General features: G+C 43.1%; 1 protein-coding gene across 3 annotated transcripts in view; it reads right to left on the bottom strand.

The window, feature by feature from the left end:
- Window positions 1–18,521, bottom strand: part of LOC138651327 (C-Jun-amino-terminal kinase-interacting protein 4-like) — an 834,119-nt gene that overhangs the window by 159,637 nt on the left and 655,961 nt on the right. For all 3 annotated transcript variants that reach the window (XM_069741428.1, XM_069741429.1, XM_069741430.1), the window contains 2 exons: window positions 9,347–9,476; window positions 5,703–5,789 (listed from right to left, as the gene is read on the bottom strand). In XM_069741428.1, the coding sequence (XP_069597529.1) occupies window positions 5,703–5,789; window positions 9,347–9,476 (217 nt within the window). The remainder of the gene's footprint in view (window positions 1–5,702; window positions 5,790–9,346; window positions 9,477–18,521) is intronic.

Here is an 18,521-nt window from a genome sequence, read left to right as displayed (position 1 = left end):
TGGTTAAGTTTGGTGGAGATGTAACTCTGTTTCTTCCTCTTGAGGATGGTTTTGTATTGCCTTTGTATGGTGTCGTAGGCATTCCTCAGACCCAGATGGTTGGGGTCTCTGTGTTTCTTGTTTGAAGCTGTTCTCAGGGTCTTCCGTATGGCTTTACATTCTCTGTCGAACCAACCATTGGCCTGTTTTTCTTTTGGCCTTTTATTGTTAACTTTTTTAAGGTCGGACAGTTCGGCCATGGTGTAGAATATATCGTTGAGGTCTTTTGTAGCTTGGTTCACTCCTTCTTGGTTAGGCTTGTAGTCGTAGTTGTAGAAGTGGTGGAGCTTCTCCTGTATTCTGGGTCTGCTGGGAGCCTCTTGATATTTTATTGCCGACGTCTTGGACCATTTATAGGATGGGGGCAGGTTGAAGAGGCTGCTCTGCTGAGGCTTTTGTGCCAATGGTTTCTCTGTAGATTTTGTGTACATAAGAAGTTGGCTGTGATCTGACAGGTGCGTTTGCGGGGTGGCTATGAAGCCGCCAATATTTTCCATGTCCATATCTGTAATGGCGTAGTCTACTACACTCCTTCCTACATGGGAGTTTAATGTGTATCTTCCTAGGGAGTGTCCCTTGGTGCGACCATTAAGAATATGAAGTCCTAAACTTCTACATAGGTTCAAGATCTTTTTGCCACTTTTGTTGACTGTACTGTCGTAGCTGTTTCTCTCCATGTGTATTGAGTCATGGCTGTCAGTCTCTGCTCCAAGAATGTAGGTGTTTCCATACGTGGTCAGAAAGTCTTTTTCTCTCCCAGTTCTTGCGTTGAGGTCTCCGATTATGAGAACTTTGCCCAGGGCCTGAAAATGGACAGCTTCTCCATGTAAGATCTCAAAGCTCTCTGGATTGAAGTAGGGTGACTCTGGTGGTGGTATATAGATGGCGCAGACATAGCAATCAGACTGAGCGGTGAGGATGGAGCTGCTGATTTTAAACCATATGTGGCTGTCTCCTCTCTTCACCGGTTTGATGTACTGGTGGAGCTCTTCTTTATGCCAGATCAATATTCCTCCTGAGCAGTGGCCCTGTTTAATGTTCCTGCCTTTGCATTGTTGAGGGTATTTTCATGAGATTGTGGTTGGTGTTGGATCCAGGCCTAGGGTCCCTGTTTAGCACAATGTCCTTCAGTTCTTTGGCCAGAAGGCTGACCCCTAGTTTATTCAGGTGCTTGCTGTCATACAGGTGATGGTAATTTATGAAGGGGTGTTGTGCCATAAACACTCCTGGCACAGATTTCATTCTTGCAGTTAGGTCCGTGTTGATGTTCTGGATGGTGTGACTGGATATATCCTTTCTTGGGAGCAGAGATGACAGAATGATTTTGCTGTCAGGGAATTTTAGTTGTGCCGTCCTTGCTAGTTGGGTCAGTTGTCCTGAGATCAGCTGATGCTGGTCTGGCAGATTGTTTGTGCCGGTGTGTACAATGATATGGCTTGAGTTGTTAAACCGTGGATTATTGAGGACCGCTGTCACCTGCTCAATAGTTGCGCAACAGATTTTATTGACCCTTTTTCCTGGGAATAGCCGCTGTGTATTCAGGTATTTCCCATTTGAGTTCATTATGAGGACGGTATCAGGACTTTGAAAGGTTGTGGATGGGTGATGTGGCTGCTGATGGGGGTCTGTGCTGGAGATTGTGCTGGTAGCAGGTTCTCTTCTCTCTTCTGTGGGTCTTATTTCTGTCTCCCTTTTATTAGACTCGGTTTCCTCCATATTGGGGTTATTCAGCCTCTCGTCTTCCTGGCCAGTGGAGGCCATGTCCTCTGCATTCCTCATATCCATGGCCCCCTCCTGGCTCAGATGTCCAGGGGTTGGTGTCTGTAACTTTTCTATCTCCTGCCTCAGTCTGGCATTTTCTTGCTGCAGTTCACACATTGCTCCTCTTATTTCCTGTAGAGCCGACCTGTATTCACATTTCAGTTTGTTTATCTCATTAATTTCTGGTCCATTAGCATTTCTGTCACCAGTGTTTCTCAGATATTCTTCCTTAAACTGTACAAAGTCTCTTTCTAGTTGAGATAGACAGTCTCTGAGGTTCTGGGGTGAGGGGTGTGAAGCATTGGGGGCAGTGGTGTCTCTGGAGGTCTCTGTAGTGCTGCAGACACCAGAGGTGGCTGGGGTTTTTTGTACTTTGTGAGTTTGGGCCTGAAGTTTAATATCAGGGAATCTGTCTTCAAATTGCTCCAGATTGTCCTCAGTACCTTGTACAAGGACGGTGCCATTGTAATACAGAGTGATGGTAAGTGAGCTGCACTTGTCATCTTCATGGTTTCTGACTCTGATCTGCCGGCCATTATGGATATCAGACTTGGTTGTATATTTATAATGTTTGCACAGGGCGGTTTGCCAGGCCAGGAGATGTTCTGTGAAGAATAACACATTTGTTTTTCTTTTATCTTCCTCACTTGATGTAAAGTCAGCATAGAGGGTCTCTGGGTTTTCTCTAATTGTGGCAGCTTTTATGGCTTTCTTTGCTTGAATGCTCTTCTGCCCTTCTACCCTCTGCAGGCTTGTGTCCCCGGCTCTCTGCTATCTGCATTTACTTTGTTCTGCTTGTTTTGATCCAAATTTACATTTTCCATTTTTAGAATTCTAATCCTTATTTCTGATAGTAAGTTCTAGCAAGTCTACGAGTGTGATGAGGCTGAGGATGGTCTTACCTGAGGGTGCTGTCCTCTGGATGCCAGACCTGGTGTTGTCTACTGTCTGTCCGCCAGGAGATTCTTGTTTTGCCCTTTAAAACGTATTTTTCTTTCTTTTTCATAAAGATCTTTATAGTCCGGCTCAGTCCAGCTCACTTCTGTAATCCACAGGGATGAATTTTTCCAGGTTGTGTCCTAAAGTTTCCTCATTACAAGGTATAAAGTGATGAAAGTTCAGGAGCTCATGTTCAGTGCTGCTTACTCCTGGAATGGTGGGCGTCCTTTAGGGTCCCCGGGTACTCAAAGGGCAATGAGGATTTTTTTGATGACTTGGTCACCGCCGCATCCATTTTCGGGGCTTTATCCCAAGTATTTACTACAGGATCCTCAAAGGGGTATCTTTGCTTAAATGCTGAAGGCAGGGAGCCCCTCTTCTCCGGCCTCTTCCACTCCCGGTGTACCAGAGACTTGATTTTTTCATTTAAGGGGAAAGACCTGCGCCTATTCTGATCTAGCCCAGCAAACATGACGTCCTGAACAGAACGTTCCGGCCTAGACTCTACTACCCCCATAGTGCCCCTGATCGCTTTGACTAACTTATCCACATGGTCTAAGGGGAAACAAAAGCAGCCGGAGTTCTCTTAAGAAGAAGAGGGAGATGAAGGAGATGAGCTGGAGGAGTCATCATTTCCCATATAGTCAATAGAGGAGTTCGAATCTGGAAAGCTTGTTTTACGTCCTTTCTCCTTTTCCTCGGAACCCTCTCCCTGGGATAGGCACTTTATTGACTCCCTCACTTCCGCTCTAATAATCTCCTTCAGGCTTGCGGCGAAGTTAGGCATCTCTTCCGTTTCCTGTGGGGAGCAGCAAGCATGAGGTAATGTACCCTACCCTAGTGGCTGTTGCCTCTCCCTCCTCCCCCGGCAGAGGGGGGAGAGGCAATGTACCCTACGCTGCTGATTCGTCCACTCTGGAGGAGCTCATGAGGCTGGACCAACCACTTGCCTGGCCATCACCCGTATCGTTATGGGTTTTGTGCCGGGCAGTACTGGGCTTCTGAACAGTAGAAGAAAAAAGCACAAAGTGGAAAATAAAACATAACTTTTAATACTCAAACAGTAATCACGTGCTGCTGTGCAGGGCTCACCTGCTCCTGCTGCTCACTTACTTCCATTATGACAACGGCTCAGAAGCACTGGAGCTTGTGCAGTGTCCGTCTTTAAGCACGCTGCCCCCCCCCCCCCCATATCCGTATCAGCAAAGTCCTGGCCTGGTCGCCTCTTCCTCCCCCAGAACTGTCACAGCGCCCACCTCCTGCAGGTTACCGAGTCACCGGTCAACGCCCTGGACCCTGGTAGGAAAAGGGCTCCCGTCAGGGACAGGAAACCAACTGATGCATGGGAGAGGTGCAGCCTTTTTGTATCTGTAGGTTTTCTGTCCCTGAACGTCGGATCTCCTCTCTCGTGGTGCTGTCATGGGAGACTGAATAAACAATGGTTACTCTTTAAAGGGAACCTATCAGCAGGTTTTTATATCCCAAACTAAGGTCATTGTAATGTTGATAAAATCCATACCTTTGTTTTACAAATTCAAGTTTTCGTTTAAGAAATGCACTGTAAGGTCCTGATCACAATGTGAAAGTCAGACTATTAATCTGTGCATGCGCCACCCCAGGGAATGAGGACGCCTGCACCAGATGTCAGGCAGGGGAGACGAGATTGACCATTAAGTCAGTGACAGGAGACAGGCAGTATGTGGAGGAAAAGGAAGAGAAGCCAGATAGCTGTAAGTACAGTGGCAACCAAGCTGCATTTGTGGTTCATTTGCATAAAAATTAGCCAATTAGTTTCTTTAAAATGTAAATATGCAAATTGCCTCTCCAGAGAAAAAGAGGACTTGAACTCTATAGCGCCACCTGTGGAAGTTACAATCAACCCTTTAACGAGTCTTGCCAAGGCTCTTATCCTAAGTCATATTGTAAGACTCGTTAAAGGGTTGATTGTGACTTGTAGGATAGCTACTTTCAACAGATTGCACGGCGAATAAGCCTCCTTACCATAAAATGTAAATAAGGATTTCTAAAACAAAAGAATTGACTTTACATAACGAACACTAGTTTAGGGTGCTAAAACCTGCTGACAGGTTCCCTTTAAAGGAGGGGTGACTAGCTGGACAACCCCTTCTTAAGTGAAACAGTGCCCCCTGTAACATAAAAGCAGCATCTACTCACCTCTCGGACTGGTGCCATCCCAGCAGTGTCTGAACTATGCCTGTCAGCGCTTGTTTGACATTGCAGCTGATCGGCGGCCAAGTTTACAGGATATAATGTCACACAATCACCACCAGACAAATCGCTAACAACACTGGATGTATGACAATCCAGGAGGTAAGCAAGTACCGTTTTTACTTTAAATGGGTCATTGCTTCATTCCAGAAGGGGTTGCCAGTGGATAACACTTTTATTAAAACTTTGTCACAAATTATGTCATTACAACTTCAGACCATGTTTATTTCACTTTCCGACATTAAAAAAAGAACTGGAGGACAAAGTATTAAATGTCGCATGGTAATGTACAATTTTGCATAATTTGAATCTTTTTAAGGAACATAAAATATATATTTTTATTAATGCACACAGTTTGCGCCGCATGTGCGTACATGCATAGTGGAGATGAGATTTTATAAATCCCATTCACTATGCTGTAACATTTGGCCGCTGCAGACTGAACGCTGCGGCTGTATGCAGCGTCCAATCCACAGAGTTTCCTGACTGTGGAAGCAAACCCTTACAGCCACCTTTCCACCAGATTCTCCTGAGATTGACTCAATAAAAAACATTGAGCGTAGAGGATGAGAGTCTTGTCAGCTAATTACCATAACTATGCTGATCGCATACTTGACACTGAGCATATTGCACACCAACATGATTCAGCACCTTTCTTGTCAGCCTGGAAAACCCCTTTAACCATGCCCCTCGTCTCATCAGTTTGACGCTTTGGCCACTAAAATGGCATTTACCTTTGTTCTAGGGTCTTTCTGATCTAAAAGACGAAGTTGGACTAGTACAGGAGCATTCCCGAGCTCACTTTCCACTTGAGAATCAACCTAGTGATACAATAAATTAAATGAATTAATGTCACACAAAGTCATAAATTCATACGATTAGATTCCAATGACGCTCCTGTCCTCTCCTGCATCATGTGATAGCATTTGTGACTACCCGGCTCACACACCGTCTTCTCTGTGGTGCAAAACTCACTATCTCAATGTAATCCTGAGACTCAGAACAAGGTTCGAGTAGGTTTACACTAAGAAAGAAATGAAGGCTTCCATCACATGATGCAAAAGAGGACCAGAGAGGCGCTGGAAACAGCAGAAGTATTTTACTGTACAAACAATACTGCTGGCTAATGGTAGGCGTAATGAAAAACAAACATTGGAGTGGTCATTTAAAGGTAAAAAAAATACCTTCAAGAGAAAACATAACTATTTCATGTAATGTTCCCAAATTTCCAATCACAGTAAGGAGGTAGACTCATCACAAAAGCAAACCTATCAATGGACTCGCTGTACAAAGAGAACTATCCAATCACATTAGGCGATTGCAAAGCCTGGACTGTAAGCCATTCACATCCTACTAAAATCTGCAGACCTCAGAGATTGGCAGCAGCGATGATTTGTGCTGTAGTCATGATGTCACTGCTGCAGTCTGTGAACAATCATTAAAGCAGTGGCACATAGGCAGTGCAAGACTAAGGAAGGATGGGCAACAGCTCATTTTATTATTTTAACCCAGCCCACTGAGAAAAGAGAATTATAACTAGTGTTGAGCATTCCGATACTGCAAGTATCGGGTATCGGCCGATTTTTGCGGTATCGGAATTCCGATACAGAGTTCCGATATTTTTGCAATATCGGGAATCGGTATCGGGATGAAGATTCATGTGTAAAATAAAGAATAAAAATAAAAAATATTGATATACTCTCCCTCGGACGCGCCCTGGTTGAAACCGCTGCAACCGGCAGCCTCCCTTTTTAAGAATGAGCGAGTGAAGGACCTGCGATGACGTCGCGGCTTGTGATTGGTCGCGTGAGCGGTCACATGAACAGTCACGCGACCAATCACAAGCCGCGACGTCATCGAAGGTCCTTCACCCTGCATTCTTATGAATGGAGGCTGCCGGTTACACCGCTAAGGTCCAGGGTCCGCCGGAGGGGTGAGTATATCCATATTTTTTATTTTTATTCTTTATTTTTTACATGAATTTGGATCCCAGGGCCTGAAGGAGAGTTTCCTCTCCTTCAGACCCTGGGAACCGGACCAGGATACATTCAGATATTTGTGTCCCATTGACTTGTATTGGTATCGGGTATCGGTATCGGCGATATCCGATATTATTCGGATATCGGCCGATACAATCCGATACCAATAGTTTCAAATATCGGAAGGTATCGCTCAACACTAATTATAACTGGCAAACCCTTTTAAAAAGGGACAGTCAGTAGAATCAATCTATTTGCAGTCTATATAGGCATGAAGGTCATAGAAAGTTGAATAAGAAGATATCTTGATATCTGCTATCCCACGTCTTTACCAGTGTGAGACATGTAGATAAGGAGAACAGACTGTCAGTCATTACATGTCTCACACTGGTATCGCAGCCCTATATTTAAAATGAGCTCTGGAGACAGATTCTCAGAGAGATCTATGTCCAGCCAGTAGATTTTAACAGCTCATTTACATATTAAAAACAAAATCTGGCTTTCTCTAGAAGACCACATCAGATCGCAGATATCATTTTCTTCAGCTTTCTATGACCTGCGTGTGCATATGGATGGCTTACAAGGGTTGGTTCTACCAACAGATGGATCTTAAAGTCAAGAGCAATGGAGATTTTTTCGAACAAATCGCCTAAGAAGCCCAGATATTTGTGGGTTGTTGCTCAGATTATCAAAATATAAGAGGTAGAACGGCACTAGGGTAGAGCAAATCCAGGTAGATAGGACTATTAGCGGACAGCTATGTGTTCAGGCGCCACAATCGCTAAGGGGACCGGTGCTCAGCATAAACGTCCACAAAGTAATCCAAGTATAATAGAAGAGAAGAAAAAATGCGGCACTCACCCCGAGATAGCTGTGAAGATTGTGGTCTTTTATTGGAGAACAAATGAAAATAACATCCGTCAGGACATCAGGTATGTACGAGGGTGCGGTATAGGAGCTCGGACGACGGCCGTTTCGCACACGCAGGTGCTTCGACGGGTCCGTCGAAGCACCTGCATGTGCGAAACGGCCGTCTTCCGAGCTCCTATACCGCACCCTCGTACATACCTGATGTCCTGACGGATGTTATTTTCATTTGTTCTCCAATAAAAGACCACAATCTTCACAGCTATCTCGGGGTGAGTGCCGCATTTTTTCTTCTCTTCTATTATACTTGGGTTGCTCAGATTATGCAGGAGATCTGGAACAGAGTAATATTACCAGGAATCTGCCAGCTTATTAATCCTACCAGGCGCACAAGATGCATTGATCACAGTATGACTGCACAACTGCAGACCTAACTGTTTTTTACTCAAGAATGCTACAATATTTCAGAGAAAACACACTTTAAAAATTTGGATGGGACTTGTATGTCTCAGCTGACTAACTAATCTGAGGCCAATCTTTGGCAGCTTCTCCCAACCCAAGCAACCGGGATAACCGCAGCCTTGAAAGGATTGTTAAGAAAAGACCATTCAAAAATTTGGGGAAGATTCACAAGGAGTGGACTGCTGCTGGAGTCATTGCTTCAAGAGCCACCATACACAGATGTATCCAGGACATGGGCTACAAGTGTCACATTCCTTGTGTCAAGCCACTCTTGACCAATAGACAATGCCAGGCCAAGGAGAAAAAGAACTGAACTGTTGCTCAGTGGTCCAAGGTGTTGTTTTCAGCTGAAAGTAAATTTTGCTTTTCATTTGGAAATCAAGGTACCGGAGTTTGAAGGAAGAATGGAGAGGAACACAACCCAAGCTGCTTGAGGTCTAGTGTAAAGTTTCCACAATCAGTGATGGTTTGGGGAGCCATGTCATCTGCTGGTGTAGGTCCACTGTGTTTTATCAAGACCAAAGTCATCGCAGCCATCTACCAGGAAATTTTAGAGCACTTCATGCTTCCCTCTGCAGACAAGCTTTTTGGCGATGGAAATTTCATTCTCCAGCAGTACTTGAAGATCAGAGACACCAGACCCAACAATGCAGATGAGCTGAATGCTGCTATCCATGCAACCTGGGCTTCCATAACACCTCAGCAGTGCCACAGGCTGATCGCCTCCATGCCACGCCGCATTGATGCAGTAATTGATAAAGGAGCCCCAAACAAGTATTGAGTGCATTTACTGAATATACCTTTCAGTAGGTCAACATTTCAGATATTAAAATCATTTTTCAAGCTGGTGTTATAAAGTATTCTAATTTACTGACATAATGACTTTTGGGTTTTAATTGGCTGTAAGCCATATTCATCAACACTAACAGAAATAAACACTTGAAATAGATCACTCTGTTTGTAATGGCTCTACATAAGATAGGAGTTTCACTTTTTGCATTGAACAACTGAATAAATGAACTTTTTGATGACATTCTAATTTTGTGAGAAGCACCTGTATTTCTGCTTACCGCGTTCTTTAAAATGGGAGGAATACTCCAGCCATAAACCTGTGCTCTGCCATGCTCCTTCCAGATGTGAGAACGAATGTGCCGATAATGTTCATGTTTCTTTCCTCGCAACGACACAGCATCAACATCACTGATAAAAAGCACAAACATTTACAGGACAATTCATTGTCTTTGTTTCTGACTGAACCCATCATCATAAGTTTGCTATCTGGCTAATCACTTTGGTAGTAACTTTATACTTTCTCATTGCATAGTTGTAATTAAACTGTGGTTCAGATATATATATCTATATCTATATATATATATATATATATATATATATATATATATATATATATCTTAAGACTTACAACCCAGCTACTCAATGAGTGCAGTTACAATTACACCATAAAAGACCATAATGCCTAATAAAGCAGCTTGCAAAACATCACTACTTGAGCATTTTTTTTTAAACTTAAAAGGTCCTGAAGGATTTAAAGAAGCACTAAAGTATATTCCTAACCAATATGTATGTATTGTCCTTATGAACTGAGGTGTTTCTGGTCTCCATCGATGGTCTGATTCTCTCTTCAGCTTTGTGACCACAATTCAGACTCTTTGGCTCTCATAGTGTCTTATGTGTGGACTGGAAGAGGCTTTCTCAATGCAAGTGAACAAAAGCCTGAGTCTCAGACTTGCATTGGATAAGACACAACAGGACTACCCAGCAGATGCTATGTGCTGTACAGTGCCTTGCGAAAGTATTTGGCCCAATGGAACTTTTCAACCTTTTCCCACATATCATGCTTCAAACATAAAGATACCAAATGTAAATTTTTGGTGAAGAATCAACAACAAATGGAACACAATTGTGAAGTTGAACGAAATTTATTGGTTATTTTTAGTTTTTGAATTTCCACAAAAATTGAAAAGTGGGGCGTGCAGTATTATTCGGTCCCTTTTTAACTTTGTCGCGGCACCTTTTGCTGCGATTACAGCTGCAAGTCGCTTGGGGTATGTCTCTATCAGTTTTGTACATCGAAAGACTGAAATTCTTGCCCATTCTTCCTTGTCAAACAGCTCGAGCTCAATGAGGTTTGATGGAGATCGTTTGTGAACAGCAGTTTCCAGCTCTTTCCACAGATTCTCGATTGGATTGAGGTCTGGACTTTTACTTGGCCATTCTAACACCAGGATACGTTTATTTGTGAACCATTCCATTGTAGATTTTGCTTTATGTTTGGGATCATTGTCTTGTTGGAAGACAAATCTCCGTCCCAGTCTCAGGACTTTTGCAGACTCCAACAGGTTTTCTTCAAGAATAGTCCTGTATTTGGCTCCAACCATCTTCCCATCATCTTCCCTGTCCCTGCTGAAGAAAAGCAGGCCAAAACCATTATGCTGCCACCACCATGTTTGACAGTGGGGATGGTGTGTTCAGTGTGATGAGCTGTGTTGCCTTTACGCCAAACATATCATTTGGCATTGTTGCCAAAAAGTTCGATTTTGGGTTCATCTAACCAGAGCACCTTCTTCCACATGTTTGGTGTATCTCCCAGGTGGCTTGTTGCAAACTTTAAAGGACACTTTTTATGGTTATCTTTGAGAAATGGCTTTCTTCTTGCCAGTCTTCCATAAAGGCCAGATTTGTGCAGTGTACGACTGATTGTTGTCCTATGGACAGACTATCCCACCTCAGCTGTAGATATCTGCAGTTCATCCAGAGGGATTATGGGCCTCTTGGCTGCATCTCTGATCAGTCTTCTCCTTGTTTGAGATGAAAGTTTAGAGGGACGGCCAGGTCTTGGTAGATTTGCAGTGGTATGATACTCCTTCCATTTCAATATGATCGCTTGCACAGTGCTCCTTGGGATGTTTAAAGTTTTGGAAATCATATTGTATCCAAATTTAGCTTTAAACTTCTCCACAACAGTATCACGGACCTGCCTGTTGTGTTCCTTGGTCTTCATGATGCTCTCTGTGCTTAAAACAGAACCCTGAGATTATCACAGAGCAGATGCATTTATACGGAGACTTGATTACACACAGGTGGATTATATTTATCATCATTAGGCATTTAGGACAACATTGGATCATTCAGAGATCCACAATGAACTTCTGGAGTGAGTTTGCTGCACTGAAAGTAAAGGTGCCAAACAATATTGCATGCCCCACTGTTCAGGTTTTGAATTTCCACAAAAATTTAAAATAACCAATACATTTCGTTCAACTTCACAATTGTGTTCCACTTGTTGTTGATTCTTCACCAAAAATTTACATTTGATATCGTTATGTTTGAAGCATGATATGTGGAAAAAGGTTGAAAAGTTCCAGGGGGCGGAATACTTTCGCAAGGCACTGTAGCTTGGCTGAATAGTAATTATGTGGTTCAGAAAAGCATCAAACTTTGCTGGGCACGAACATTCGAAGCACATCACCACAAGTCGACTGCTGGTTTATGGAGAGGTCTTAGGAGCTGAGCCCACTCTACTAATGCCCAGAGCTAGATCTGATCACTGCTGATAATGTCTTAAATGTCACTGTCAATCTCTTAAGGTACCGTCACATTAAGCGACGCTGCAGCAATATAGACAAAGATGCCGATCGCTGCAGTGTCGCTGTTTAGTTGTTGTGTGGTCGCTGGAGAGCTGTCACACAGACAGCTCTCCAGCGACCAATGATGCCGAAGTCCCCGGGTAACCAGGGTAAACATCGGGTTACTAAGCGCAGGGCGCGCTTAGTAACCCGATGTTTACCCTGGTTACCATTGTAAATGTAAAAAAAACAAAAAACACTACATACTTACATTCTGGTGTCTGTCGCGTCCCCCGCCGTCAGCTTCCCTGCACTGTGTAAGCGCCGACTGTAAAGCAGAGCGGTGAAGTCACCGCTGTGTTCTGCTTTACGGCCGTCCGGCGCTGACACAGTGCAGGGAAGCTGACGCCGGGTGTTGTGAATTCTGTGGCAGAGTTCACTCCTGTGGTCACAAGTGGTACTTCGGCTGATTCTCTCTGGGATCTTCCGTTTGTGGAGGAAAGTGGTACTGCAGCTTCTGAGTTTCCTCCCCCAGGTGATCTGGTGAGCTCGTTAGCTTCTTCTCTACTTAACTCCACCTGATGCTTTGATCTATGCTTCCTGTCAATGTTTCAGTGTGGGACTTGTTTTTTCCCTGGATCATTCCTGTGGCCTGCTGCTCTGCAAAGCTAAGTTTTGCTTATGTTATTTTGTTGCTATTTTTCTGTCCAGCTTGCTTAATTGGTTTTTCTCGCCTGCTTGAAGCTCTGAGACGCAGAGGGACCACCTCCGTACCGTTAGTCGGTGCGGAGGGTCTTTTTGTCCCCTCTGCGTGGTTTTTTATAGGTTTTTGTGCTGACCGCAAAGTTATCTTCCCTATCCTCGTTCTGTTCAGCTAGTCGGGCCTCACTTTGCTAAATCTGTTTCATCTCTATGTTTGTGTTTTCATCTTACTCACAGTCATTATATGTGGGGGGCTGACTTTTCCTTTGGGGAATTTCTCTGAGGCAAGGTAGGCTTATTTTTCTATCTTCAGGATTAGCTAGTTTCTCAGGCTGTGACGAGGCGCCTAGGTTCTGGTCAGGAGCGCTCCACGGCTACGGTTTGATGGGCTTAGGGATTGCGGTCTGCAGAGTTCCCACGTCTCAGAGCTCGTTCTATTATTTTGGGTTATTGTCAGTTCACTGTATGTGCTCTGACCTCCATGTCCATTGTGATTCTGAATTGCCTTTCATAACAGCCGGGGGACGCGACAGACACCAGAATGTAAGTATGTAGTGCGCGGCCCTGCGCTTAGTAACCCGATGTTTACCCTGGTTACCAGTGAACACATCGCTGGATCGGCGTCACACACGCCGATTCAGCGATGTTGGCAGGTGATCCAGCGACAAAATAAAGTTCTGGACTTTCAGCTCCGACCAGCGATGTCACGTCAGGATCCTGATCGCTGCTGCGTGTCAAACACAACGATATCGCTATCCAGGACGCTGCAACGTCATGGATCGCTATCGTTATCATTCTAAAGTTGCTCAGTGTGACGGTACCTTTACTGAGGCAATTAAAGGGAACCTGTTAGCGGGATTGTGCACAGTAACCTACTGAAATTTTATTTTCAGTTAATGAGAGTCTCTTGCTTCGGAGTGGCCTGTGGGGGGGGGGGGGGGTCTTTATGTGGTGCTCTGCTTATCTGCTTAAATATGCATCTGTATGGTTTATGACAGGTCACTGATCCCTCACTGACCTGCCTCCTATTTTACACACTGAATATAATCTGTATTAAAAAAAAGAAAAAAAAATCACATTCAGCAGGCAGGAGTCGACGGCAGCGCCTGTGCTGCAGCATGATCTCATCTATGATATGCATTAAATTATTGTATTTAGTGATATACATTTATCTTGAAAGAAAAAAAAATTCTTTCTCAAAATGGCGCCGGTTGTGCCTTCGCAATAGCATCTACTGGCGAATCCACCGGTGCCATTTTGCTAGAAGAAAAAAGAAAATTTGTCTCCACCAAGATGGCACCATTTTAAGAAATATTTTTTTTTGCTCCCAGAATCGATGTATATCACTAAATACAATAATTTAACCCTGCTGTTCTGTTGGTCAAAAATGACCGACTTTGAACTTCAATATTCTTTAAAATATTCAAGATGCGGCTCTGAAACCCGCGGCCGACCGACCCATCCTCATTTAAGTCAATCAACCACAAGTTTCAGAACCGCATCTTGAACACCCCAAAAAATACCAAAGTTCAAAATAGGTCTCCCCAGACCGAACAGAACAGCAGGGTTAATGCATATTATAGATGAGATCATATTGCAGCGCAGGCAACACCGCCGATGCCTGCCTGCTGAAAGTGATTTTTTTTCTTTTCCAATACATATTATATTCAGTATGTAAATGGGGCAGGTTGCTGAGGGATCAGTGAGTGACCTGTCTCAAGCCATATAGATGAATATGTAAGCAGAACACAAAATAAATACCCCCCTCCCCCCAACCGGTCCGTCCCGGAGCACGAGAATCTCATTAACTGAAAACTACAAATGCAGATTAAACATCAATCACAAAAAGGATTTCATTAACCCAGGTATCTTTTTAAGAACTCATGCCCATATGTGTGACAAAAAAATTCAGATTTCGGTCAAGAAAAGTAGGACTACTGTCATGCAAGATTCATGCGGTTTTCATGGGAGTACAACCGATTTTTAACAACTACAATGCGATTTACATCAGAATGCAATGTGATTGCTATGTGATTTTAAGGTGACCTTTTACAAATATATAATTTTTTTTTAGATAGTTTGATAGATGAAAAGCCAGCAATTCAACTGCGGCATACAGTAAAATCACAACAGGACTCGACAGAATAGATAAGATTATATACAGTATATACACATAGAATATAGATATAAAGATGTCAGTCACATATATAATTAGTACAGCGCGTGGGCAGCTTTCTGTACATGTATTTAACCCTCCGTCATGGTCAATATTTTTCAAAACGAGTTTAGGGTGTTGTGAATTCTGTGGTCAAGCTCCCTCCTGTGGTCATGAGTGGTACTTCGGCTGGTTCTGTCCATGGGCTTCCTCTGGTGGATGTGAGTGGGGCTGCGGCTTCTGAGTTTCCTTCCTCAGGTAACGAGGTTAAGTCGTTAGGTGCTGCTCTATTTAACTCCACCTAGTTCTTTGCTCCTTGCCTCCAGTCAATGTTCCAGTATTGGTCTTGCTCTCTCCTGGATCGTTCTTGTGGCCTGTCTTCCCTGCATAAGCTAAGTTCTGCTTGTGTTTCTTTGTTTGCTATTTTTTTTGTCCAGCTTGCTATTTTGGTTTGTCTTGCTTGCTGGAAGCTCTGGGACGCAGAGGAAGCACCTCCGTACCGTTAGTCGGTGCGGAGGGTGTTTTTGCGCCCTCTGCGTGGTTGTTTGTAGGTTTTTGTGCTGACCGCAAAGCTATCTTTCCTATCCTCGGTCTATTCAGTAAGTCTGGCCTCACTTTGCTCAAATCTATTTCATCTCTGTGTTTGTATTTTCATCTTTACTCACAGTCATTATATGTGGGGGGCTGCCTTTTCCTTTGGGGAATTTCTCTGAGGCAAGGTAGGCTTATTTTTCTATCTTCAGGGCTAGCTACTTTCTTAGGCTGTGCCGAGGCGCCTAGGTCTGGTCAGGAGCGCTCCACGGCTACTTCTAGTGTGGTGTGATAGGATGAGGGATTGCGGTCAGCAGAGTTCCCACGTCTCAGAGCTCGTCCTATGTTATTAGTAACCATCAGGTCATTTTCTGTGCTCTTAACCACCAGGTCCATTGTGGTTCTAAATCACCAGTTCATAACATTAGGGGCATTACGCTTGTCCGGCACAGGCTAGGAAATTGCCTATATTTTCCTTTTTTTTAAATTTCAATACTCTAAAAGGGAACAGTTACCTTAACAGGAATGCAATAAATGAGAATACACATAATCAGGTATAAAAAAATGTTTAATAACCAAAAAAGTATGGTGTTTCCCAGACAAACCACTGAAAATAGAGAAATGAAGTTAAGTGAGCTGCGCCCGTCAGATCAGTTTCCCCTGTCGGAGGGTTAATTAATAAATGATTATTTTTCTGAAAAAAATTATGTGGGCACCTGCGTAATTTTCCAAACAATTAGAGGGAAAGCCGACGTTTATAGCCTAGGAAGGGTGTATTACCTATAGAGCTTCCCTAGCTATTAATATCAGCTCTCCTCAATTCTGGCACTTATCCTGGCTCTTCTCACTTGCCCTGGTGCAGTGGCAAGTGGGGTGATAGTTGGGGGGGCTTGATGCAACCTTTTTAATCTCAGGTGACATCAAGTCCAGAGGTTAGTAATGGAGAGGCGTCTATAAGACACATCCAATACTAACCCCATAGTCATATTGTGTAAAAACACATATACCCTGAATAAAATTCTCTAGTTGAAATAATGACACACACCTGAGGTCCATAAAGTTAGCATGCTACAATATAAAGAATAATTAATTGCAGGATCAGGGCCTCAAAAGAAACTAAAAAGTAAAGTGGAGAAGAAAACTTATTATTGTTATTGACATCTGTTTCGATCTGTGTGTTTATTGTTATGCTGCAATGTCTATTGTCTGTACAAGTCCCCTCTAAAATGTAAAGTGCTGCGGAAAATGTTGGCGCTATAGAAATAAAATTATTATTATTATTTGCTAAAAAAAATTACATAAAAATATATTTATATTTTCAAAACTACACCCTTAGACAAATTTATCTAGATGTGTGGTGAGCACCTTGAACTCATAGATGCTTCACAATATTTTATAACGTTAATGCGTGAAAATGTAAAAACACATTTTTCCCACAAAAATGTTGCTTTTGCTCCCAAATTTTTCATTTTCACAGTAGAAACAGGAAAAAATTAACACCAAAGTTTCGCATGCAATTTCTCCTGAGTACACAGATATCCAATATGTGAGGGAAACCTACCGTTTAGCCACACATCCAAACTCTATAAGGCTAAGTTCACATTTGCGTTGTGCGGTGCTGCGTCGGCGATGCAACGCACAACGCTTGCAAAAACGCATGCAAAACACAGCTTTTTGTGACGCATGCGTCATTTTTGCATTTTTGGCACAGAAAAAAATGCATCATGTAACATCCTCTGCGCCCTGACAGTTGCACCAAAATGACGCATGCGTCACAAAACGCAAGACAACGCATGTCCATGCGCCCCCGTGTTAAATTTAGGGGCGCATGACGCATGCGTCGCCGCAGATGCGCCCGACGCAGCCCCGCACAACGCTAAAGGGAACGTAGCCTAAGAAAGAAGCAAAATGTTGGAGTGCAAACTTTGATGGAGTTGTATATGGAAAGCCATGTTGCATTTGCAAAGCTCTTGATGTACCAAAATAGCAGAAAACCTCCACAACTATCCCTACATTCAAATTAATCTAGGGGAGTAATGAGATACAGTTTTATATTTGGCTTTCCTAATATCTGAATTTTATAATGTGGTGGCATATGTGAGTATTGCAGAGTGCATCAGGTTGGCATATGTGAGTATTGCAGAGTGCATCAGGTTAGCATATGTGAGTAGTATAGAGTGATCAGGTTGGCATATGTGAGTAGTAGAGAGTGCATCGGGTTGGCATATGTGAATAGTATAGACTGCATCGGGTTGGCATATGTGAGTAGTATAGAGTGCATCGGGTTGGCATATGTGATTATTGCAGAGTGCATCAGGTTGGCATATGTGAGTAGTATAGAGTGCATCGGGTTGGTATATGTGAGTATTGCAGAGTGCATCAGGCTGGCATATGTGAGTAGTATAGAGTGCATCGGGTTGGCATTTGTGAGTAGTTTAGAGTGCATCGGGTTGGCATATGTGAGTAGTATTGAGTGCATCGGGTTGGCATATGTGAGTATTGCAGAGTGCATCAGGTTGGCATATGTAAGTAGTATAGAGTGCATCGGATTGGCATATGTGAGTAGTATAGAGTGCATCAAGTTGGCATATGTGAGTAGTATAGAGTGCATCGGGTTGGCATATGTGAGTAATATAGAGTGCATCAGGTTGGCATATGTGAACAATGAGCAAATATCTCAACAAACACATTTGTAGCATTTTAGGTAACATAGATCACAAGGATACTATTATTCATAGGGGTACACATACTAATGCCAAATGTGACGGACTGGAGTAATAGACCAAATTGTTAACAATATCAATGTACAGCAAAAGAAGAAACCAAGATCCAAGTAGGCCAAAAGTATATTGCAAAAATAGAAAAAAAAACTTTATTTTACACAAATACAATTAACATGTGTGCCAGTGGGTACTCCCACAGGGCATATGTACAAACTAAACAGAAAAATGGAACATGGGAAGGCTGGCAAAGGTAGAACAAATCATTTTCCTAGAAGTACATAGTGTCCAAAATCTGGACAAATATAATATTACTATTAATATCCCTAAAAATAATATTCAGGTTATCCCAGATAATAATGGTTTAACCATTAGCCTATATACATAACATTCTGGTCACATTAAGGGACCATTCATAATGCTGAGAGTAGGTTCCCTTTGTGGGCTATCTGGAAAACATACAACTTACTGATGACATGATTCTGGTCATGGCCGATGTTGAGGCCTTGTACTCTAGCATCAGGCATGTAGATGGCCTACAGGCAGTGGAAAA

Source organism: Ranitomeya imitator, chromosome 10 (assembly GCF_032444005.1).
Source record: "Ranitomeya imitator isolate aRanImi1 chromosome 10, aRanImi1.pri, whole genome shotgun sequence".
Lineage (NCBI taxonomy): Eukaryota > Metazoa > Chordata > Amphibia > Anura > Dendrobatidae > Ranitomeya > Ranitomeya imitator.
This window is presented reverse-complemented; position numbering and strand designations above follow the sequence as displayed.